The sequence below is a fragment of the Papio anubis genome, chromosome 1, assembly GCF_008728515.1.
Source record: "Papio anubis isolate 15944 chromosome 1, Panubis1.0, whole genome shotgun sequence".
NCBI classification, from domain to species: domain Eukaryota; kingdom Metazoa; phylum Chordata; class Mammalia; order Primates; family Cercopithecidae; genus Papio; species Papio anubis.
Genome location: NC_044976.1, coordinates 151,873,203 through 151,899,224, shown reverse-complemented (window position 1 = coordinate 151,899,224; position 26,022 = coordinate 151,873,203). Strand labels below are relative to the sequence as shown.

At 35.1% G+C, this 26,022-nt stretch overlaps 1 protein-coding gene across 9 annotated transcripts in view; it reads left to right on the top strand.

The window, feature by feature from the left end:
* SYT14 (synaptotagmin 14) overlaps positions 1-26,022 on the top strand; it is a 223,530-nt gene that overhangs the window by 73,178 nt on the left and 124,330 nt on the right. For all 9 annotated transcript variants that reach the window (XM_003893147.4, XM_003893150.5, XM_009187933.1 and 6 more), the window contains one exon: positions 1,381-1,596. In XM_003893147.4, the coding sequence (XP_003893196.1) occupies positions 1,381-1,596 (216 nt within the window). The remainder of the gene's footprint in view (positions 1-1,380; positions 1,597-26,022) is intronic.

The following is a 26,022-nucleotide window of genomic DNA, read 5'->3' as shown; positions in this document are numbered from 1 at the left end:
CTGTCCTGTATTTAAAAATTACTTATTCTGTAACTCCTACTCAAATTTCAGCCTCGATTTCTTTACTACAGATGATCTTAACTGACTATAAAGAGAAAAATAACCCTGTTGAACTAATGAATTTTAACTACTGTAGTCTCTTCATCTTTCTAGAATTGTTTAATAATTCTAAGAAAGTTGCACCACTGTGCAGTTTCAAAGTGGTTACCTTTTTAAAAAACTGGTAATAACTAGTGCTTTTTAGAACAATAAAAAATTTAGACTTCCTGAAAGTTTTGTTTGAAATTTAGGTATATTTAAGTAAAATTTTCTTAGAAATTCTGCCTTTCACAAGCAGTAAGTGTTAACAGTTTGGTGTATATCCTTACAGATAGTTTTGTCTGTGCATACCTAGACTGCATTATGTGTGTGTACATGCCACGTGTGTATATATATTTTTCAAATGGGAATGTAATTATAACTTCTACATTTTAACCTCCTTTTTTCTCATAACATGATATTGTAGTTATTCTTCCCCTGAGAGTTCTTTTAAGTTCACATCCTCATTTTTAATGACTGCATAGTATATCATTGAATAGATGTATCATATTTATTTAAACAAAGCCCACTGTTGGACATTTAGATTATCTCTTTTGCCATTAAATACAATGCAGTGAATTGTTTCAAAAATCTGTCTTTACTCATCTGTTAATTAATTTCTTAGGCTGAATTCTTAGAAATAGAATCGATAAATTCCTGGAAATGGATCAGAGTATGCAGATTTAAAAGTCTGATATATTTTGCCAAATTGCTGTCTAGGAAAGTAGTATCAGTTATGATTTCACCAATAGTGTATACCTGTCCATTGCTGTATTTTACTGCTAGCACTGAGTATTATCAGTTTTGAAAATTTCAACCAAAACGAGAACCAGAAATGTGTCTTTTAATGTGAATTATTTGAATCAGATGCATAGTACTGGCAATACTTAGAACTTCACTTATGTGTTACTTATACTTCAAAAAATGTAAAATGGTAAGTATTATAATTTCCTTTATATATAACATGGTTGAAAATCCCTGTGACTAACAAATATTATTTATATAATAGAATATACAAGCTGATTTTTTTCCACAGCTTGGGCTTCTTATGTGAAAAAATTGTATTTCTTTAAATCTGAAAATTCAGGTTATATATGTGTATATATATGTGTGTGTATATATATATATTTGTGTATATATATGTGTGTGTGTGTATATATGTGTGTGTTTATATGTATAACTTCAGCAAGTTTTCCATATTTGATTGCATAAAAATTTTCATTTCACAGGCCCAGCAGGGCCAGTTGAGGGGAGGGAAATTTTTTTTCAATTACGGTTTGTTCTTCATGTCATTCCAAATAGATAATTCCTACATGGACAAAGATGAGCATGGTTCGTCCTCTGAAAGTGAAGATGAAGCACTGGGTAAATATCATGAGGCCTTATCCAGAACACACAATTCCAGACTACCACTGGCAGATTCTAGACAAAAGAACTATGCTTGGGAAACAAGGCAGAAATACAGTCCTTTATCCGCAGAGTATGATGGATACAGTAGTGAAGCATCAATAGATGAAGGTAAGATGGGCTGTTTTATTTTTTTACATGACACACTATAGTATTCGATTACTTGTGCCTGAAATTCTAGGAATCTGTGGTTGCAGAATAAACAAGAGAGCTCACACGGTAGAGTCACATTTCTGGAAATGTAATTTATTCAAATTCATATCTTTGGGCTCAGGCCAAAAATCAAAACCAATACCAAAACACCCCAAAGCAAAAACCAAATAATTTACGTGATGTGATAATTGTAGCTCTCATTTCACAGTGAACATATGCTTAGCAAGCATGATATGGAAGATGTGAATCTGCTGTTCTCTCAGATGGAATCAGTTCTCTATACCTGTTATAGGAACTGATAGAGTTTAAGTCTCTCACGGTGTTGAATATGATTCCAGTGTGTAAATGTATGCTGTTTCATTCAATATGGCTCCTAAACACCAGCCAAATGTTGCACATGGCACACAGCGGAAGAAATGGTAATCTGTTTTGTGCAGAAGGGAAAACTGTCTGAGATGAATTTATTGAGAGCTGGTACTATATTATACCATGCTTTAAAGGCAATGTAAGGGATTTTCAAGGATTTCAGTAATTTGAAGGATTATTTGTCTCTAATTGATTTTGTGTTATGTACTGAAATTGACTTTAAAACTCAACCTGTATAGAAGATGTCAGTCCATTTATACATGTTTTTACATCTTTCTGTGACATAAATAAGACAGGTTTTGCCATTAATTAAAGCATATTTATTTCCACATTTAAATAAATTATTCACTCACTTAATAGACTGTATGGGTGCTCATCATGATTATTATCTTTATACACAGATATGAAGGGAAGAATAACATATCCTAGATATCATTTTTATCAGTATACATAAACACAAGCTATCCTTGATTTTGTAGCTGTGACTTAATATTTTAGGGCCTATTACTATTGATGACTTTGAGTCTTATCCCAACATGTACAGTTGTCAAAGGGGATAAATCATCTATTACTGTATTTGGCTTCATGCCAACTAAAGATTAGTGCACCTCAATTCTTATGTCTTTTAGTACACAGATATAATAATAAATTAATCAAATACTGAATGATTGCTATATGGTCATTATGAGATTCAAGGGAAAAGATAAAAAATATTTGACATGTACTCTACCCTCAAAAATACAGTTTAGTACTAGGGAAAAGAAGACATGTGCTTACTAAGTTAATTAAATAATGCAAAGCAGTAAAACCAGTCCCCAAGTTATGTACACCTCTGGTACAAGAATAGTAGAGCAGGAAGAGAATGTGTTTTGAGATCTGGTCCTTATTAACGTTCTGGCCATATCTCTTAACATATTAGCTGTGAGACCTTTGGCAATATAGTTCATTGTTTTTAGATTTCTTTCATTGTCTGTAAAATATGAGTAATACTGAACTGGTAGGGTTGCCATGAAAATTAAATGATAGATGTGGTACAGTTTTTAGCATAGTGTCTGATAGCTCATAAGTAAGTGATAAGTAAATGTAGCTAATTATAATGGTAGTGAAAACAGTGATGGTCATGAGCAAGCCCTGAGTGTGCATTCCCTTTTTACAGGTGTACATTTAGGATTTATTTTCTATTCATTTCTCTTTCCTCTCACCCCAACACCCCTCTGCTGTCTTGAGCATGTCTCGGTAGTTCTGTTAGTCTAGCCTGACTTTATAGACTATGGAAAGAGCAGTGAGGAGAGAGATACAACCTAGGTGCTTTTACTATTCTTGCCCTAACCTCTGCAAGTGGTCCAAGTGTCCAGAATCACTTTCTCATATTAGTTTACCCATATATTTAGGAGCTATCCTGTACTTTTTTACACATTCCTACCCTAAACTATTTGATGAAACACTTAATTTTAGGCATTCCGAGATTAGATTTATTTGTTTTGTAAACATGAAAAGCTTTTGTGAACACTTTTTAGCAGTCATACACTGCTAGATACTGTGGATATGAAGATCATAAGCTTGTTTCTCTCAAAAGCCTACTGACGGCTGGGCACGGTAGCTCACTCCTGTAATCCCAGCACTTTGGGAGGCTGAGGCGGGCGGATCATGAGGTCAGGAGATCGAGACCATCCTGGCTAACACGGTGAAACCCCGTCACTACTAAAAAAATAGAAAAAATCAGCTTAGTAAAAAAAATCATTTTTTACTAAACAAAAATCAGCTGGGTGTGGTGGCCGATGGCTGTAGTCCCAGCTACTCAGGAGGCTGAGGCAGGAGAATGGCATGAACCCGGGAGGTGGATCTTGCAGTGAGCCGAGATCGCATCACTGCACCCCAGCCTGGGCGACAGAGCAAGACTGTCTCAAAAAAAAAGAAAAAAGCCTACTGACTGGAGGAGGAAAATCAGTGAGTGTATATGTAATATAATATGATGAGAGGTCTGTTAGTCACATGAACAAAGTGCAGTAGAAATATAGAAGAGAAAAAAAAAGAAAAACTGTTTTGAGATGGAGTCTCACTCTGTTGCCCAGGCTAGAGTATAGTGGCATGATCTTGGCTCACTGTAACCTCTGCCTCCTGGGTTCAAGAGATTCTGTTTCCTCAGCCTCCCGAGTAGCTGGGATTACAGGCACGTGCCACCATGCCCAGCTAATTTTTGTACTTTTAATGGACATGGGGCTTTACCTGGCTGGTCTCGGACTCCTGACCTTCTGATCTGCCCACCTCGACCTCCCAAAGTGCTGGGATTGCAGGCATGAGCCACTGCACCCAGCTGACAAAACTTTAAAAAGTAAAAATAATAAAAGATACACAGAGTAGGAGGTGATTTCGATTTTGGGAGATAGGAATCTCAGGAAGTCTAATGGGGTCTAGGTGAGCTGGACTTGAGTGAGAATTATTTCAACAAGCATGGACTAGGGCTTTCATGCAATCATGAATCCAAAAGAAAGTATATTTCAGCGCCTCTAACTTGGGATCTTTGTTCAAAGAAGGGGAATGCCTTGCTCAGTAGTTTTTAAGCAGGAGAGTGTGATACAATGTAGAGAATATTTCAGGGATGGAGAGAAATCCACTTGACTCCAGCATAGCTGCATCTATACACATACATCTGAGGGAATAGGAGTTAAAATTGAAAAGAGAGATGAGGTTGAAGGCCTGGAGTGCCCCCTGACTAGGAAGATAGGGTTTAATTTGTTTGCCAGTGAGAATTTGCTGAAGAGTTTTTTACTAAGGAATCATAATCAGGGTTGTGCTTCAGAAAGATTAATTTAGCAGCAAGCGGACTGTCAGAAAAGATACCGATTAAAGAGATCTATAGGGTAGTATATGTGGAAAATGATAGAAGTTTGAATTACAGTAGTGGCAATAGAAATAAAGTAAGATAGGAGAGCGATTATTGAGGTAGAATTTACTGGATTTAGGATCTGAATGTGTTTGGAACATTTGGAAAAAGAAAGGAAACATCAGAGATGACTGATTTCCATCATGTATGGTGAGGAGAATGATGACATCATTAATATAAATATGAAATCCAGAGAGGGACCTGTGTTTGGTTGGAAGGGGGCAGTGGATAAGAGATATAATAAGTGATTTTACATAGTGATGAGGCAGGATATTTAAGCGGTTGGAAATGGCTATCAAGCTTGTAATCATGAATGCATTTGAGGGAGAAGTTTTCAGATCATATATGCTTAGAGAATAGAAGCTATGGGCATGAATTAAATTGATGAAGGAGAATGCGTGGAGAGAAAAGATCAGAGAATCATTTCCTTTGACAGGAGAATTAGGGTTGTCATGAAAAGACACAAAGAAACAGTAAAAGAGATAAAGAGGAGATTCAGGAAAATGTTATATTTTATCAGCCTTGGAAGAAAAGTTTTAGAAGAAGAAGGAAGGCAGCGTGGTTGGGGAGGGTGATAATTCAGATAAACCCGTTTGTCCAGTAGAAGTTGATCAATCATTTTCAGTTAGAGTTTTAGGAGAGTAATAAGGAAGTCAGATTGAGTGTTGTTAAGGAGAGGATAAGTGGTAAGGAAGTATACATTTGCTGCCTAGGCTTTCTTACCATCTATTCTCTCCTTATCAACTCTGAGAGTCAGAGAGGTGGTTGAGGGGTTTTGTTTGTAACCCAACTGTTCACTTTGTTTCTCTCGCCCACTGATACTCCCCTCTGTTATATGTTTGGGAAAGAAGGGGATTTGCGTCTCCATCTGGTGGTTGCCCCTTGGCAAAGCTGCCTCTGCAGAAACTGCTACTTTGTGGCTGATCACCCACCTAAGAGAACTGCTGGGTACAGTTCTCTTGGTAGGACTTCATTCATTTTCTTGTGTGAGTAGAAAATAAATGACACACAAATAAAGAGATGAATAGAGTAAGTTACATTTCTTATTGCTCTGATCCTGTAGTCTGCATGTGACCATCACACAAGTTTATAAAGGTTAAACTTGACTAATGTGAGTTAACTAAAGGGAATCACAAGGTAGAAGGAAAAATATTTAAAAATATACATTTTTTTACATGGCATAATATTTACCTCATTAATGCTAATAAGGAACCTTTAGTCTATTTCTCAACAGCCTAAGTAATTCCAGTTGAGAAACTTTGGAACAGCCAATTTTGAAAACAAATCTGCAGGAGTAGAGAAGATTAGAGAGGACCTGAAGAGGTATTAGGAGACACCAGTGCAAGAGAAATTTTACCAGGTAGCGAGGACTGCCATTTATTGAGTTCCTACCATGTGCCTCACTCTGTTTCTGTTATGCTGTCATATTTAATTTTCATTGCCATGTATGGTGGTAGGTAAGATTCTACAGAATTGAAGTGACTTTGATTATTTTTTTAACCCAAAGTCACACAGCAAGATAAAAACTATACTTGTCAAGTCGACAGCAAAATTAATATTATTTGGCTTTCATTAGGTCATCACTGCTACTTTAATATTTCCCCTAAGTCTATTTCATACAAGATGAACCCCTTCAATTGGTCCTTTAGAGCAGGTTATATGTTATGAATCTGAAATACACATATTCTAGAAAAAGTAAGAAAATGTAATGGCGTATTTGTTGATCATGTTTTCTCCTCTAGGTGGCCATATTAATCTTCTTTTTCTTTTTTTTTTTTTTTTTTTTGGAACTACAAAAAGTATGATATCTGTAAGAAATTTTTCTAGAATAAAGAAACATTAAAATAATTTATCAAATCCTTTTGTTCCCAATTTTAATTTATTTTTACTGTGTTGGGCTTAAAATTAAGGGCATTTTCTGAAAACCACTCTAGTTTTAAAAAGGTCAGTGTCAAAATATGGTTTGTGGGTATCTTGTTTAATTGATGAGCTAGACCAACCTCTGAAATTTCATTCACGCTAATTAATACTTTCTATTTTTATATTAGATAGAAGCTTATTAAAGATGATTCTATATGAAGTTCAAGTTCAGTGTAAAATTACTAGAATGTCTTTTGTTATTGATAGCTTTTTATTATTAGTTTACCATAGAGATTACATTGATATATATTATGGAAAGCTGTATTATTAAATTTACATTATTTATTGTGGGGCAAGTTAATATAAAACACCATGGAAAAATAATTTTCAGCATCACTTATGTCTTAGGGTGTATAGCTTACACACATACATACACACACACAGCCCTACTTGCCATTCTCTTTCTGTTATAGCTATGCCACAAGCTTCATTCTATTAATTTTGATGTTACCTTAAAATTAGGACTACCAAAATATATTTATTTATTCCTTTTATTTATATTTTACTCTTATAGTAATTTAATATTTAAGAGTAATAGATTGTTTATATTTCCTTTAAGTCCATTTTAACTGTTATATTAAAAATTTTTTTATTAATTTTCATAATTTCTTTGCAAAGTGGAAAAGTACTAAAAATTCTCTCTGTATTTTCCAGAATTCTTTGATATAAAAATAGTGTAGTGACTTTGAATAGTTAAAGTTAGGTATGTTACATTTGACTTTTGAATAACCTAGGAGTTAGAGGCACTGATCCCTCCGTTCAGTCAAAAATTCACATATAACTTTTGATTCACCAAAAACTTAACTACTGATAGCCAACTGTTGACTGGAAGCCTTTATTGATAATATTAACAGTCAATTAATGCATATTTTAAATTTTATCTGTATTATATACTGTATTATTACAGTAAAGTAGGCTAGAAAAAAGAAAATGTTATTAAGAAAATTATAAGGGGACTTGGGCGCAGTGGCTCATGCCTATAATGTCTCTACAAAAAAATTTTTAAAAACTAGCCAAGCCTGGTGGCCCATGCCTGTAACCTTAATTTCTCGGGAGGCCAAGTCAGGAGGACCACTTAAGCCCAGGAGTTTGAGGTTGCAGTGAACTATGATCATGCCACTACACTCCAGCCGAGGCAACAGAGTGAGACCCTGTTCCAAAAAAAAAAAAAAAAAGAAAATATATTTACTGTTCATTAAGTAGACATGGATTATCAAAAAGGTCTTCATTCTTATCTTCATGTTGAGTGGGCTCTGGAGGAAGAGGAGGGGTTGGTCTTGCTGTCTCAGGTGCCAGAGATGGATGAAAATCTATTTATAACTACACTCACACAGTTCAAACTCCTGTTGTTCAAGGGTCAACCATACATTTTTTTTAGATTTTTTGTAAACTTTTTTCTTAATTTCAGATTTTTGTGTATGAACATCTCTCCTCTAAGGAATTCTTTATCATGTGTATATTTTTAAAACATGGCCAATTTGAAGAGGAAATAATCTTGACTCTTATTTTACTGCAACTTTGGTGTTTTGGAGATCTTTTTATGTGATGGGATTAATTCCTCCCAATAGTGTAGAATTTTATTTTAATTTTTACATCTACAGTATTTATTTTTCTCTTTTTATTCCTTATTGTGATAAAATATATATAGCACAAAACTTATCATTTTAATAATGTTTAAATGTACGGTTCAATGTCATTAAGTATATTCACATTGTTGAACAACCATCATCACTATTCCATCTCTAGGATTTTTTCATCATCTTAAATGGAAACTCTATACCCATTAAAAAATAAGTCTTTTATTCTCTCATCCCAGCCTCGAATAACCAATATTCTACTTTCTGTCTCTATGAATGTGACTACTCTGGGTAGCTCATATAAGTAGAATCATACTCTATTTGTCCTTTTTTTGTCTCGCTTATTTCAGTCAGCGTGATGTCATCAAGATTCATCCACGTTGTAGCATGTATCAGAAGTTTATTCTTTTTTTTTCTTCAATTTTAAAATAGTGGTAAAATACACATAACATAAAATTTACCATCTCAACCATTTTTAAGTGTACAGCTCAATAGTTTTCAGTCCAGTTGTTGTGCACCATCACCACTATCCATCTCTAGAACTCTTCATCTTGCAAAGCTGAACTCCATACCCATTAAACAACTTTCCATTCCCCCTTCCCCCAACCCTGGCAGTCACCATTCTACTTTTTGCCTCTGTGGTTTTAACTACTCTAAGTACTTCATATAAATGGAATCATATCCTATTTGTCTTTTTGTGACCAACTTATTTCACTTAGCATCATGTCCTCAGTTTCATCTGTGTTACAGCATGTATCAGAATATTCTTCCATTTTAAAGCTGAATAATACTCTGTTTTGTGCATGTGCCATATTTTGCTTAACCATTTATCCATTGGTGAACACTTGTATTGCTTCTGTGTTTTAGCTGTTGTGAATAATGCTGCTATGCACATGAGTGTACAAATATCTCTTTGAAACTCTTCTTTCAGTTCTTTTGAGTATGGACCCAGAAATGAAATTGGTGGATCGATGGTAATTCTATTTTTAATTTTTTTAGGAACTGCCATACTATTTTCCACAGTGACTATACTATTTTACATTTCCTCCAGTAGCGTACAAGGGTTCCAGTTCCTCCACCTCCTAACCAACACTTATTATTGTCTGTTTTTTCAAAATAATAGCCATTCTAATAGGTATGAGGTGATATCTTACTGTAGTTTTGATTTACATCTCCTTAATTATTAGTGATACTGAACATCTTTTCATGTGCTTATTGGCTGTTTGTGTATCTTTTTTTTTGAGAAATGTCCAAATCTTTTGCCCATTTTGGATTCACGTTGTTTGTTGGTTGGTTGTTGAGTTTTAGGAATTCTCCATATATTTTGGATATTAATCTCTTATCAGACACACAGTTTGCAAATATTTTTTCCCATTCTGGACTGGCATTTTTTACTCTGTTGATAGTATCTTTTGATAGACAAAATGTTTTAATTTTCATGAAATCCACTTTGTGTATTTTTTGTTGTTGTCTGTGCCTTTGGTGTCACGTCCAAGAAATCTGCCAAATCCAATGTTGTAAAGCTTTTTCCCTATGTTTTCTTCTAAGAGTTTTGTAGTTTTAAGTCATAGTTATGACGTGATCCATTTTGAGTTAATTTTAAAATATGATATTAGGCAAAGGTTCAGTTTTATTCTTTTACATTTGGATATCCAGTTTTCCCAGAACATTTGTTGAAAAGGCTCTTCTACATTGCATGGTCTTGGTCCCCTATCAAAAATCATTTGACCGTATATGCAAGGTTTTATTTCAGGACTTTCTGTTTCATTCCATTGGCCTATATGTTTGTCTTTGGCCAGTACAACAGTGTTTTGATTACTGTAGCTTTATAGTACATTTTGAAATCAAGAAGTTTGAGTCCTCCAGCTATGTTTCTCTTTTTCAGAATTGGGATCTCATTGGATTCCACATGAATTTCAGGATGTTTTTCTATTTCTGCAAGAAATGTTATTGGAATTTTATGGAGGTGGCGTTAAATCTGTAAATCACTTTGGGTATTATTGACATCTTAATATTAAGTTTTCTAAGCATCAACATAGTGTGTCTTCTCATTTATTTATGTCTTTACTTTCTTTTGGAAATGTTTTAGTTTTCATTGTACAAGCCTTTCACCTCCTTAGTTAAGTTTATTCCTAAGTATTTTGTTCTTTTTGATGTAATCGCAAATGAAATTGTTTTCTTAGAAATTTCCTTTTCAGATTGTTCATTATTAGTGTATAGAGATGCAGCTGATTTTTTAAATGTTGATTTTGTATCCTGCTGCTTTGCTGGATTTGTTTATTAGTTTTTTGTTTGTTTGTTTGTTTGTTTGTTTGTTTTTAGTGGAGTCTCGCTCTGTTGCCCAAGCTGGAGTGCAGTGGTGTGATCTTGGCTCACTGCAACCTCTGCTTCCTGAGTTCAAGTGATTTTCCTTCCTTAGCCTCCCAAGTAGCTGGGATTACAGTTTCCTGCCACCATGCCCATGCCCAGCTAATCTTTGTATTTTTACTAGTGATGGGGTTTCACCATGTTGGCCAGGCTGATCTTTAACTACTGACCTCAAGTGATCCGCCTGCCTCAGCTGCCCAAAGTGCTGGGATTACAGGTGTGAACCACTGCACCTGGTCTGATTTGTTTAGTAGTTCTAGCAGTTTTTTCTAAGGTGGAATCTTTAGGATTTTCTGCATAGAAGATCATATAATCTGTGAGCAGAGATAATTTTTTTCCTTTTCACTTTGGATACCTTTTATTTCTTTTTCTTGACTAATTGCTCTGGCTAGGACTTTCAGTACTATGTTGAGTTGAAGTGGTGAAAGTAGGCATGCCTGACTTTTTCTTGATCTTAGAGGGTAAGGTTTCAGTCTTTTATCATTGAGTATGATGAAGTGAGGAGTGTTTTAGGAAAGTATGTCAACTTTCTCTGTTGTTGGGATTCATGCATGTCTGTGCGTGGCTGTTGGACAGGGAGGAGAGTGTGAGAGAAGATCACTTATAAGAACAGTTTCTTGAGAAAGGTTTAGGAACCAGACATGGTGAACTGGCTCAGTAATAAAACTAATTAGTATGGGAAGGCAGTGTTGTGTTTGTTTTGTTTTGTTTTGTCGAGACAGGTTCTCAATCATTTGCCCAGGCTGGAGTGCAGTGGCACAATGATGGCTCACTGCAGCCTTGACCTCCTGGGCTCAAGCAGTCTTCCACCTCGGTCTCCTGAGTAACCAGGACTATAGGCATGCACCACCATGCCTGTCTTTTTTTTTTTTTTTTTTTTGGTAGAGATGGGGGTTTCGCCATGTTGCCCAGGATGGGGCAGTTTTAAATATAGCTTGCTATCTGTATCTGTTGATAGTATCGTATGGTTTTTCTTTTTCAGCCATATGTGATGGATGGATTACATTCTTTCATTTTCAAATGTTGAACCAGCCTGGCGTACCTGGAATAAAACTCAGTTGGTTGTGGTTTTTATTCATTATTGGACTTGATTTGCTAATGATTTGTTTGGGATTTTTGAATCTTTCTTCATGGAGATATTGGTCTGTAGTTTTCTTTTCTTGTAATAGCTTTGGTATTAGGGTGATGCTGGCCTCGTAGGATGAGTTAGGAAATATTCACTGTACTTCTGTCTTCTGAAAGAGAGTGTACAGAATTGGTATAATTTCTCCTATAAATGCTTGGTAGAATTTACCACTGAATCCAAAATTTCTGCTTTGGAAAGTTATTAATAATTGATTCAATTTTTAAATAGGTATAAACCTATTCTGGTTGTCTGTTTCTTCTTGTGTGAGTTTTGGAATACTGTGTGTTTTGAGGAATTGGTTTATTTCACCTAGGTCATCAAATTTGTACGCATAGATGTTGTTTATAATATTCCTTTGTTATCCTTTAATATCAGTGTGGCCAGTGGTGGTGGAGATTGCTATCTGTTTCTCAGGTTGTTTTCCTGTTATAGCTTTTACCTGATTCATGCCTGAGTTTTGTGAAGAGCAAGGAGGCCATTGTAAGACCTCAAAACCTGTTTTAATAAATCCTGTAATGCCCACCTATTGTTGTTTAGGGATCTTTTCTAAAAGAAGGTAACAAGAAGGAGAGAAATTTATTCTTTCCCTCTTTGCTGTGGACTACTGTGCACTTTAGCATCTTCAGGACAAATAAGCGACAACTAGCAGAGAATGACTATGCTCGGAAGTAGAACAGGAAAGTAATACCTGGTGGAGCATTTAAATGCCATGGCAGAGTTAAGTATCTTCCTTTTTTCTCTTCTTCCTATGGTTTTTTTTTTTTTTTTTTCCCAGAGAAGGATGTCATTGGAATCAACTGAAGATGCTAGATTAAGAAAGATTAAGTACACTGCCATCATTTACCTCTAACTCCGATATTTTTGTATAGTACCAACAAAACAGAATGGTATTAATGCAGTTGAATTTCAATAGCATACCAGCTGCTTCTGAAATAATTAAGTAAGCAGTGTTTTCTACCAGTTTTTCCTACTTTTGTCTCTTGTATTACCTTTTTATCACCATCTTTTACCTTTAGGTTGCCCTAAGCACTTCATCAGGTTTGTCCCACACCAAGTATCTCTTCTTCTCACATCATGTTTTCCTCTCTTACCAGTAGAAAGATTCTTTACCACTAGAAGTTTCCAAGTTATCGTTTATTTCCTTTCTAAAAATGGAAGTAAAAAGGGGGAGCAGAGGAAAACCTAGCTTCAGTTAGAGTATTAAACCATGTGAAATCATACTTGTTTGTTTATGATATTAACTCCTCATACCCGCTTCTTTCATTTTTTGTATGAGTGACTCTGACTGTAGTACCCAGTAAAAAAACCCCATCATGGGAAGTAGAGTGTAAATATTAATAGTTACAAATAAATACGGTAACAGAAGACTATATCAATTCTGTTGGTTTTTTATTTAAATACTTACTATGAAGACAATAATTAGAAGCTGATTAATTTAGCTATACTGTTCTCCTAGTTTACTCTTCCATGTTTTCCATTCTACTAATTGTTTGTGGTAGAAGCTTACCTATACATTTGCACTATTTATTTATGTACTCTCTAAATTTGTTCATAGTAATCCCCAAATTATTGCATTTTCAATTTTTTTTTTTGCCTTAAAACTGAGTTTTAATATGGGACAGGATCATTTAAATATCTTTTCTTTCCAGTTACTGCTATAGTACAAACTAGAATAAGAATTAGGGGAGACAAAAAAAGTAGAAGTCAGTTATAATAGTGAAAACGTACATTGAAATGTTCAGATGATAATGTCAGAAGAACATGTCCCGTCTGTCCTCTCTTGAGGCAGATATTAATCAGGGTTTGAGTTTTGAGAAGCATAAAGAAAAGAGACCTGACTGAATGCAAACTTTTATTGGACCATAGGGGTAGACTGTGAGAGTTGAGCTAAAGATATAAATGTATAGACATTATACTTTATGGTAATGTGTTTCTCTGGCTTCATTCATGTTAAATAATTACAGAGCCATTTTAAAGAGGTAAATATCAACTGAATATCATTTGTTTTGGGTGAAATAGAATTGAGATTCTGTTTATTTTAATGCATAATTCTGAAAAATCTTTCATCTAAGCAATCTTAATGTAGAGCTCTCTTTTTGAGATTTCCTACCTTTGAGAAAATAAATTACATTGAAATCTTTGATGTGTGAGTCAAAAATTACCTTGAGAATATAAGAGGTGTTTTGACGCCTTAGAATATCTCTTTCATTTTGCTTGATGTGTACTCATAAGGGTAAAGATTTTCCTAGAAGATCAGATTATATTTAAGTCTGAGTTGCTGAAATGCCATCCACCAAAAGTAAGATCATTTAAATGGATTTTGAATCTTAGTAAGGCAGTTATTTACTATTCAGTTAGTTATGAAAAAAGCACTTGGCTTTTTATAATTTAACCAATCTTTTAGTCGTTGTGCCTTGATTTTAGTAGGTAACTGAAAAACATATCATGGGATTTTGGTCATTGGTAACTTTGAAAATGCTTCTTTAATTAAGTATAAATTTAATAAAGCATAACACTTTATAAGGAAAATATTTATACCCTTATACATTTTTACTTGTTTCTCAAAGAAAGAATATACCCTTAAATTTTTTTATAATTTCATAGTGAACAGCTTTTTAAAGATGATGGATTACAATATTTTGGAAGTCTGGAAAATCTGTATTTTTAGTACATTAATAAAAAGTTAGTTCTGCAAATAACAATAGCTATACTTTATTAATGATTATGTGGTAAATAATATTATAAACATTTTACATAAATTAACTCATTTAATCTTCAAAATAACCATAAGGGACAAGTTTTATTAGTGTCTATATTTTGAAGATGAAGAAACTGAAACACAATGAGGTTAAGGAACTTAGGTCTAAGCAAGTATATGGCAGGGCCAAAATTTAAATACACTGTGTCTGCCCTCAGAGCTAATGCACCAAACTCCTCCACTGAAATAACTTAGATAACATAATATGAGAAAATTTTTTTTGTATAACTGTTACACCCAAGTAAATCTTTATTGCTGTTTTATTTTTATTGTGTAAGTAATACATGTTCATTATAGAAAAATCAGAATTTTAAATTTTTATATATATATTTTTTTCTTTTTTTTTTTTAAGTAGATGTAAGGGGTATAAGTACAGTGTTGTTGCATAGATATATTGCATAGTGATGAAGCCTGGGCTTTTAGTGTAAACATTACCCAAATAGGGTACATTGTACTCATTAGGTAATTCTCATCCCTCACCCACCCACTTTCCCTCTCACTTTTCTGAATCTTCAGTTTCTATTATTCCACTCTCTATGTCCACGTGTAAATATTACCTAGCTTCCACTTGTAAGTGGGATCATGCAGTATATGACTTTATGCTTCCGAGTTATTTTACTTAAGATAATGACCTCCAGTTCCATCCGTGTTGCTGCAAAAGACATGATTTCAATTTTTTATGACTGAGTAGTATTCCATGATATGTGTAAACCACATTTTCTTTATTCAGTCCTCTGTTGAACACTTAGGTTGATTCCATATTTTGCTACTGTGAATAGTGCTGTGATAAACATGTAAGTGCAGGTATCTTTTCTGATATAATGATTTCTTTTCCTTTAGGTACATACCCCAGTATTGGGATTGCTGGATCGAATGGTAGATCTACTTTTAATTCTTTCAGAAATCTCCATACCGTTTTCCTTAGAGGCTGTACTAATTTACATTCTCACCAACAGTATATAAGCATACCCTTTTCTCCACATCCTCGCCAACATGTTATTTTTTGACTTCTTAGTAACAGCCGTTCTGACTGGTGTCATATGCTTATTGACCATTTGCAAAATTGCATGCCTTCTTTTGCAAAATGTCTGTTCATTTCCTTTGCCCACTTTTTCATAGGATTATTTGGGGGATTTTGGTTGAGTTGTTTGCATTCCTCATAGATTCTGGATATTATTACTCCTCTATCAGAGGCATAGTTTGGAAATATTTTCTCCCATTTTTCAAGTTGTCTGTTGACTGTGTTGATTGTTTTTTGCTGTGCAGATGCCTTTTAGTTTATATAGTCCCGTTTGTCTATCTTTGTTTCTGTTGTTTTTGCTTTTGATGTCTTAGTCATGAATTCTTTGTCTAGGCCAATGCCCAGAGGAGTTTTTCTTAGATTTTCTTCTAGGGTTTTTAAAGTTTCCAGACTTGTATTTAAGTATTTAATCCATCTTGAGATAATTTTTGTATGTGGTGAGAGATAGGGGTCCAGTGTCATTTTTCTGCATATAGTAGAGGAATGGAAATCCAATTTTCCTAGCACCATTTATGGAATAACATGTCATTTCCCCAGTGTATGTTTTGGTTGACTTTGTTAAAGATCAGTTATTTCTGGGTTCTCTATTCTGTTCCATTCATCTGTAAGTCTATTTTTATACCAATACCATGCTGTTTTAGTTATTATAGCCTTGTAGTATAATTTGAAGTCAGGTTATGTAGTGGTTCCAGCTTTGTTCTTTTTGCTTAAGATTATTTTGGCTATTTGGGCTCTTTGTTGGTTCTGTCTAAATTTGGGGATTGTTTTTTCTAATTCTGTGAAAAATAATATTGATATTTTGATAGGGATTCCATTGAATCTATAGATCACTTTGTGTAGTATAGTCATTTTAGTAGTATCAATTCTTCCGATCCCTGAGCATGAGTTGTCTCTCCATTTGTTGGTATCATTGACAGTTTCTTTTGTCAGCGTTTGGTAGTTTTCCTTGTAGAAATCTTTCACCTTCTTGGTTGAATGTAGTCCTAGGTATTTTATTTTTTTTATTTTTGTAGCTTATTATAAATGGAATTGCTGTCCTGATTTGGATCTCAGCTTATTGTTGGTGTATAGAAATGCTGCTGATTCCTGCACATTGATTTTGTATCCTGAAACTTGACTGAATTTATCAAACCTTGAAGTCTTTTGGAGGAGTCTTTAGGAGGAGTCTTTAGAGAGATGATTATTTTAGGCATAAGATTATATCATCAGCAAACGGAGATAATTTTACTTATATTTTCCAGTTTGGATGACCTTTCTTTCTCTTGCATGATTGCTCTGCCTAGGACTTCCTAGTACTAGGAATAGGAGTGGAAAAAGTGAGCATCCTTGTCTTGTTCCAGTTCTTAAGGGGGAATGCTTTCTTTTACCCATTCAGTATGATGCTGGCTGTGAGTGTGTCGCTTATGTCTTTTATTATTTTGAGATATGTTCCTTCTATATCTGGTTTGTTGAGAGATTTTATCATGAAGAGATGCTGAATTTTATCAAATGCTTTTTCGGCATCTGTTGAGATGATAATATAGTTTTTGTTTTTAATTCTGTTTATGTGGTGAATCTCATTTATTGATTTGCATATGTTGAACCATCCTTGTATCCCTGGAATAAATCCCACTTGATCATGGTGTATTATATTTGTGATGTACTGCTGGGTTCAGTTTGCTAGTAATTTGTTGAGGATTTTTGCATCTATGGCCATTAGGGATATGGATCCGCAGTTTTCTATTTTAGTTATGTCTTTGGCTGGCTTTGGTGTAAGGGTGATATTGGCTTTGTAGAATGAGTTGGGGAGAATTCCTTTTTTCTTGATTTTTTTTGAAACAGTTTCAGTAGGATCGGTATCAGTTCTTTGTATGTCTCATAACATTTGGCTGTGAATTTTTCTGGTTCTGGGCTTTTTTGTTGTTGGTGGAAGATTTGTTATTATTTGTTCAGTCTCACTATTCATTATTGGTCTGTTCAGAATTTCTGTTTCTTCCTGGTTCGATCTTGGGAGATTGTATGTTTCTAGGAATATATCCATTTCCTCTAGGTTTTCTAGTATGTAAGTGTAGAGATGTTCATGTAGTCTCTGATAATCCTTTGTATTTCTGTGTTGTCACTTGTAACGTCTCCTATTTAACATTTCTGATTGTGCATATTTGAATCTTCTTTCCTCTTTTATTTGTTTGTCTTGGTAGCAGCCTATCAGTTTTGTTTATCTTTTCAAAGAACCACCTTTCATTTGATTGATCCTTTGTAATTTTTTGGTCTCCATTTTGTTTAGTTCTGCTCTGATCTTTGTTATTTCTTTTCCTCCAGTAATTTTGGGTTTGGTTTTCTCATTCCTTAAAGTGCAACATTAGGTTGGTGATTTGTTATTTTTCTGGCTTTTTAAAATTGTTGTTGTTGTTATTAATAAAGGCACATAGTGCTATAGACTCCCTCTTAGCATTGCTTTTGCTGTATCTCAGAGGTTTTGGTATGTTGTGTCTTCATTTTCATTCATTTCAGAAATATTTTAAATTTGGTTTAATTTTGTCATTGATTCAAAGATCATTCAGGAGCAGTTTGTTTAATCTCCATGTATTTGTATAGTTTTGAGCTTTCCTCCTGGAATCAATTTCTAGTTTTATTCCATTCTGATCCAGGAAGATATTTTATATGATTCTGATTTTTTAAAAAATTTATTGAGACTTGTTTTGTGGCCTACTATGTGGTCTATGTTGGAGAATATTCCATGCACTGATGAGAAGAATGTATATTAGGTGGTTGTTGGGTAGAATATTCTGTAAATTTCTGTTAGGTCCATTTAGTCTAAAGTCTAATTTAAGTTCAGTGTTTTTCTTTGTTGATTTTCTCTCTTGATGATCTGTCTCATGCTGTCAGTGGGATGTTGCAGTCCCCCACTATTACTGTATTGTTGTCTCTCTCTTCCTAGATCTAGTCATATTTGTTTTATGAATCTGGGTGCATATAAATTTCGAATTGTTACATCTTGTTGAATTGATCACTTTATCATTATATAATGCCCTTCTTTGTCTTCTTTTATTGTTGTTGATTTAAAAATCTGTTTTATCTGATATAAATGTAGCTATTCCTACTTACTTTTGGCTTCTGTTTGAATGGAGTATCTTTTTCCACTCCTTCACCTTCAGCCTTGGTGTCCTTTCCAGTTAGGTGGGTTTCTTGTAAGTAGCATCTGGTTGTGTCATGTTTTTTACAAATCTGTTGTACCAATGTTTATCTTTTAAGTGGAGTGTTTAAGGCATTTATGGTCAAGATTAATATTGATATGTAGGATTTCATCTTGTCACAATGTTTACTGTTACCTAGTTGTTTTGCAGTCTCATTTGTGTAATTGTTTTGTAAGATCTATGAGTTTTATACTTTTATGTGTTTTTATGGTGGTGATTATCAATCTTTCATTTCCATATTTAGAATTCCCTAGAGTATTTCTTGTAGGACTGGTCTAGTGGTGATGAATTCCCTTAGCACTTTCCTGTTTGGGAAAGACTATTCTCTTTCATTTATGAAGCTTATACTAGTATGATAACAAATTCATGGTTGACAGGTTTTGTTTTTAAGTCCGAAAATGGGACCCCACTCTCTTCTTGCTTGTACAGTTTCTGCTGGGAAGTCTGCTTTTAGTCTGTTGGGATTTCCTTTATAGGTGTTTAGATGCTATTTTCCTCCTGACACTAGGAATTTTTCCTTCATGTTGACTTTAGTCTGATGACTGTTTGTCTTGGTGAAGTCCTTGCAGTGTGTTTTCCAGAGTTCTCCGAGTCTGTTGTATCTGGATGTCTGAATCTCTAGCAAGACTAGTGAAGTTTTCCTCAATTATATCCTCAAATAGGTTTTCCAAACTTTTTACTTTTTCTTCTCCCTCAGGAATGCCTATGACTCCTAGGTTCTGGTGTTTTACATAACTTGATACTTCTCAGAGGCTTTGTTCATGTTTTAAATCCTTTTTATTTATTTTTGTCTGATTGGATTAATTCAAAAGACCTGTCTTCAAGCTCTGAGATTCTTTCTTCTCCTTGGTCTAGTCTGTTTTTAAAGCTTTCAACTGTGTTTTATAATTCCTTCAATGAATTTTTCACTTCTCCCAGACTCTTGGGACATTGAGATTGGTGAGACACTGCTGTCTAGCCTGCAGTGTAGCCAATAGCTGTAAAAGATGCCTGCCCTTAGGCTCACTGCCAAAATAGCTGTAGTGCAGAATCTCCTGCCTCAGCCCCAATCAAGATGGATTAAAGACTTAAATGTAAGACCTAAAACCATAAAAACCCTAGAAGAAAACCTAGGCAATACCATTCAGGACATAGGCATGGGCAAAGATTTCATGACGAAAACACCAAAAGCAATGGCAACAAAAGCCAAAATTGGCAAATGGGATCTAATTAAACTAAAGAGCTTCTTCTACACAGCAAAAGAAACTGTCATCAGAGTGAACAGGCACCCTACAGGATGGGAGAAAAATTTTGCCATCTGTCCATCTGACAAAGGGCTAATATCCAGAATCTACAGAGAGCTTAAATTTACAAGAAGAAAACAACTTGGTGAAGGATATGAACAGACACTTCCCAAAAGAAGACATTTATATGGCCAGGAAACATATGAAAAAAAGCTCATCATCACTGGTTATTAGAGAAATGCAAATCAAAACCACAATGAGATACTATCTCATGCCAGTTAGAATAGTGATCATTGAGAAGTCAGCAAACAACAGATGCTAGAGAGGATGTGGAGAAATAGGAACACTTTTACACTGTTGGTGGGAGTGTAAATTAGTTCAAACATTGTAGGAGACAGTGTGGTGATTCCTCAAGGATGTAGAACCAGAAATACCATTACACTCAGTAATCCCATTCCTGGGTGAATACTCAAAGGATTATAAATCATTCTACTATAAAGACACATGCACACGTATGTTTATTGCAGCACTGTTCACAATAGCAAAGACTTGGAACCAACCCAGATGCCCACCGATGATAGACTGGATTAAGAAAACATGGCACATATACACCATGGAATACTATGCAGCCATAAAAAAGGATGAGTTCATGTCCTTTGTAGGGACATTGATGAATCTGGAAACCATCATTCTCAGCAAACTAACACGGGAACAGAAAACCAAACACAGCATGTTCTCACTCATAAGTGGGAGTTGAACAGTGAGAACACATGGACACAGGGAGGGGAACATCACACACTGGGGCCTGTTGGGGGGTGAGGGGCAAGTGGAGGGATAGCATTAGGAGAAATACCTAATGTAGAAGACGGGTTGATGGGTGCAGCAAACCGCCATGGCATGTGTAAACCTATGTAACCTTCACGTTCTGCACATGTATCCTAGAACTTAAGGTATAATTTAAAAAAAAAGAAACCAAAGTGATGCTAACTCTACACAGATGTTTATACATTGTTCATATACATGTTACATTGTCCTTATAAATAAATGGACTTAGGATCAAACTTTAAAATCTAATGTATATAACTATAGGAGCTTCTGAACTTAGTAAGAATTAATTCTATGTCTTTATGATATACATCTTCCAGCAGCATTGGTTCCTAAAGTCATTTAGTCAGGAATCCCCTGTAGTCAAAATGATCTTTGAAAATTTCTAAATGGGTTTGTGTATGTAACTGTGTAATGATTCTAAAGTTTGAAGACTATTTAGTCTTTTAAAAATAAATAAATAAACTGTCAATGTAAATAAATAAATAAATAAATAAATAAATAAATAAATGGATTCTCTATTTAGGGCCTCTCTCCAGCCTCAAATAGCTGGGCTTCCATGATCTCTGTTCTTTTGTGGGAGTGGCCTGCAGTGCAACACCAATATGGTGCCTGTGGTGACTTCCATTGCTACCTTTACTTTTTTTCAGAGTAAGTAAAGGCTATGGTTATCATAAGGAGTTAAACCAAGGAAATGTGGGCAGTCAGCAGATGGCCTCAACCTGGGTAGGACAGATGGACATTGAACATTTGCCCACTGGGATACCAGTGCCAAGGATGTCTCCTCTGGTGTTAGGAAAACATGTAAGGATAGGGCCTACAGAACTGGTGAGTTTAACAGCAGCCCCTACCCAGGGCTCCTGAGGGAGCAAGAAAGGAGGCTTTAGGTCAACCCTCTTGAGTCTTTGTGGTGTTCAGCAGGTGGGACTTGTGGTGGCTACTTGCTTGGGCACCAAACAGCCTGAAAGAAGGTTTCCAAATGGGGAAATCAAAGCTATACTGGTACTGTGTGGCTGAATGTCAGCCCTGAGTTGATCACTGGTTTTAATTTGATTATTATTAAAATAGGTGAAGCCCTATAATTTACAAAAAATTCTTTTCTAAAGGAAGCATGCATGTGGGATGCAGGGGTGAATATATGCAGTACATTAATGCTTAATATTGATAACTGCTACTGGGAGATGTATAGCATACTGTAAGTGAAAAAAGCAAAGCATAGAACAATTCTTATGCTATAATACCTTTTATCTAGAAAGGTGGAATATGTTTGTATTTCTTATTCTTGAAAACAGTAGAAGAAATCATAAACTTAAAAATAGTTACTTATGAGGGAGGAAACAAGATAGAGGAGATAGCAGAGACCCTACTACTTGGGTCTGGTGAGACAGAATACTCTTACAAGTTAGACAAAGCAACTTTATTACTCACAGATAGGCAGCAAGATAAGCAGAAGCCAGGGATCCATGATGAGCTAGTCCCCCAGGGTTTACAAAAGCTGCCCAAGGTAGATAGAGTCTTGTCTGTGTATGCCTCTTCTTGCAGCACAACTGAGGGACCCCAAAAGCACTCTGCTCTGGGTTTTATACGCCAGCATTACTGGGAACACTGAGCCAAGTGTTGCTTAGTGATAGGAGGAATGATGAGCCTTGGTTGTTCTGGACAGTTTCTTACCTCAGGATGTTGCATTCTGAGTGCATTTATTGAGTTATTCTCACAACTGCAATCAGGAGAGGCAGGGGAAGGGCTGAGTGGACCAAAGCCATCTGGGGACCTGTCCTTCTGCAGGGACAGGGATAGAAACTAGACTCTGTGACAAACCTTGTTTACATAGCAACAAAGTGAAATTAAATTTGCAAACACATTTCCTAAAACCAAAAGCACAATGAAACAAATGAGCTTAACCATGTCTTGAATTAGTTTAACCATACAGAGAAGGATGTTTAGTTAAAAAATAAGTGGAAGCTTCTTTTGCTGTGCAGAAGCTCTTTAGTTTAATTAGATCCCATTTGCCAATTTGGCTTTTGTTGCCATTGTTTTGGTGTTTTAGTCATGAAGTCTTTGTCCATGCCTATGTCCTGAATGGTATTGCCTAGGTTTTCTTCTATCGTTTTTATGGTTTTAGGTCTTACATTTAAGTCTTTAATCCATTTTGAATTAATTTTTTTATTATAGAGTTAATTTTTGTATAAGGTGTAAGGAAGGGATACAGTTTCAGTTTTCTGCTTATGGCTAGCCAGTTTTCCAAACACCATTTATTAAATAGGGAATCCTTTCCCTGTTGCTTGTTTTTGTCAGGTTTGTCAAAGATAGATGGTTGTAGATGTATGGCATGATTTCTAAGGCCTCCATTCTGTTCCATTGGTCTATGTATCTGTTTTGGTACCAGTACCATGCAGTTTTGGTTACTGTAGCCTTGTAGAATAGTTTGAAGTCAGGTAGCATGATGCCTCCAGCTTTGTTCTTTTTGCTTAGGATTGTCTTGGATATACAGGCTCTTTTTTGGTTCCATATGAAATTTAAGTAGTTTTTCCTAATTCTGTGAAGAAAGTCAATGGTAGCTTGATGAGGATAGCGTTGAATCTATCAATTACTTTGGGCAGTATGGCCATTTTCACGATATTGATTCTTCCTATCCATGAGCATGGAATGTTTTTCTATTTATTTGTGTCCTCTCTTACTTCCTTGAGTAGTGGTTTGTAGCTCTCCTTGAAGAGGTCCTTCATATCCCTTGTAAGTTGTATTCCTAGGTATTTTATTCTCTTTGTAGCAATTGTGAATGGGAGTTCATTCATGATTTGGCTCTCTGCAGGGGCAGATTGTAGAACCTTTTTGAATTCATTTCTTTTATTCTGCTTTCAGAGGATTTGATCCAATACAAAGCATGAAGCTACATGTGGTGTGTACAGAAATGATACTTTTCCATTAAAGGAAAAAGGCTTCAGAAGGTAACCGTGGAAACAGCCTAGTGTCCGTTCCAATTTCTAACAGAAAATCTTAGTTTTCTAATAAAAACCCACCAGATAGATATATTTCTACTCTAACTCACTAGTTCTAACTTTCTAAAAAGTTTTGGAATCTTTGTTTTACTAAAAAAAAAAAAAAAAAAAAAAAAAAAGTAAAATATGTGTTTATGGCTGTAAAAAACAAATAACTGGAAGTTGGGTTAATTGGAAAATGTAGTTATGGTAATCCAAATGGCATATAGCTGTCTCTACTGCCGTGGTAACCGTGGGAATATAAGTGAGAATTTGAAATATATTTTGGAACCAGAATTAACAAGTTTGGATGCAATATGGGGGCTGATAGAAATTGACAAATCCAGGATAGATTCCTGGGTTTTTATTTGAGCAACAAACATAGTATGGGAAAGACTAGGGTAGGAATAAGGATTTTCTGGGCATGTTAGGACTTTGAGATACTCACATAGGATATGAAGTTGGCAGTTCAGTGTGAGTCTGTTTACTCAGAGGGAAGGTCTGAGCTGGAGATAGGAATCTAATTATCATCACTATATATATGACATTTAAAACCAGGTACTCTATTTTTGTTACATACTCCACTGCAGTCGAATCTGTCTCATGGATTATTCCAGATTTTTTATTAGGATCATATTGAGAAAGTGAATTTCTGTAATATGGGCATGGAGTGTATTTTTTCAGAAATCGTTTAAAATATACTGTTATATTTGTTTCTCAATTTAAAGCAGTTCCCCATTCTTTAGGAATGATCTCTGATTTCTAGCAGTGGGCCCCAGAAGTTATGTCTGTATTTCATGACCTTATCTCCACAGCTGTAGTTGGCTGATGGGTGCCAATGTTGTAAATAGAAGGTGCATAAACATCTACTTTTGGATCCCTAGAGAAGTCTTGGTTCAAGCACTTTTTGAGGCTTAGTTTTTTAATCATTTCCTGGATTGCATGGTACACCTTCCATTTTTCTCGCACTTTTATTTTCTTTGGCTTAAAATTCTAGTTCAAGTTGGTTTTGTTTTATTTAGTTTTACTAATACAGAAATAAATGTAAAGATCCTTGTGTTTTACTACCCAGAGCTCATAATAAGTTTAGATAATGTTTTGAAATCTCTAGAAATTTCACTTCAACTTTTTACTCCATTTTAAGCCACTGCTGGCATCTTTCCTTTTGTGGAAAGCTTATTTGAAACAGTCTTTTAATGAATCAAAGCCATAGAAATCTTGTTTCAGCATCGAAACTTATTAGGGTGCTTCTGCCAGACAATGTGATAGATATGTTCTTTCTGGATCTTGTAGTTTTGATATTAAAGATATCTCGCTCCTTACACATTTTTCTTCCAAGAATGAAAGTATCTCTAAAGAGTTCTCTTTTCTTGGAATTTCCAGATAATGATTTGTATTAGGCTCTTCTCGCATTACTATAAAGGAATGCCTGAGAGTAGGTAATTTATAAAGAAAAGAAGTTTAGTTGGCTCACAGCTCTGCAGGCTGTGCAAGCATGGCACCAACATCTGCTCAGCTTCTGCTGAGGCCTCAGGGAGCTTCTACTTATGGTGGAACATGAAGTGGGAGCAGGCATGTCATATGGTGAGAACGGGAGCGAGAGAGTGAGTTGGCAGGGATGTCCCAGACTTTTACTACCAAGGGGATGGTACTAAACCATTCATGAAGGATCTGCCCCCATGATGCAGTCACCTTGCATTAGGCCCCACCTCCAACACTGGGAATCACTTTTCAATATGAGATTTGAGGGGGACAGACCTCCAAATCATGTCATGATTCTCTTTAATAATAATAATACATCTACTTTCAGAATATTTATAAATTTTCCATGTATTTAGACTTGAATAGACTCATTTCATTCAGTGCTATACACATTTAGTTCAAAGTTTAAAATGTAGAAATTAATTCATCAGTGTAAATTAGTCAACAAAATATTTTCTTAATGCATTGTGAAACCTTGTCAAACTAAGATCTGTTTATTCATAATAGTGCTAAATACAAAGTAAATGCTTCCCCAAAATTAATTAGATTTCTGTAAAAAACATATGAGATGCTTTGAATGTAGTTAATTTGTAGTTCATTTATTTCAGACCCTTACATTTCAAATGAACTCACTTAAAAATGTATAAGTTTTAGTACACTTTAATGGAGGACATACTCTTTTTTTTG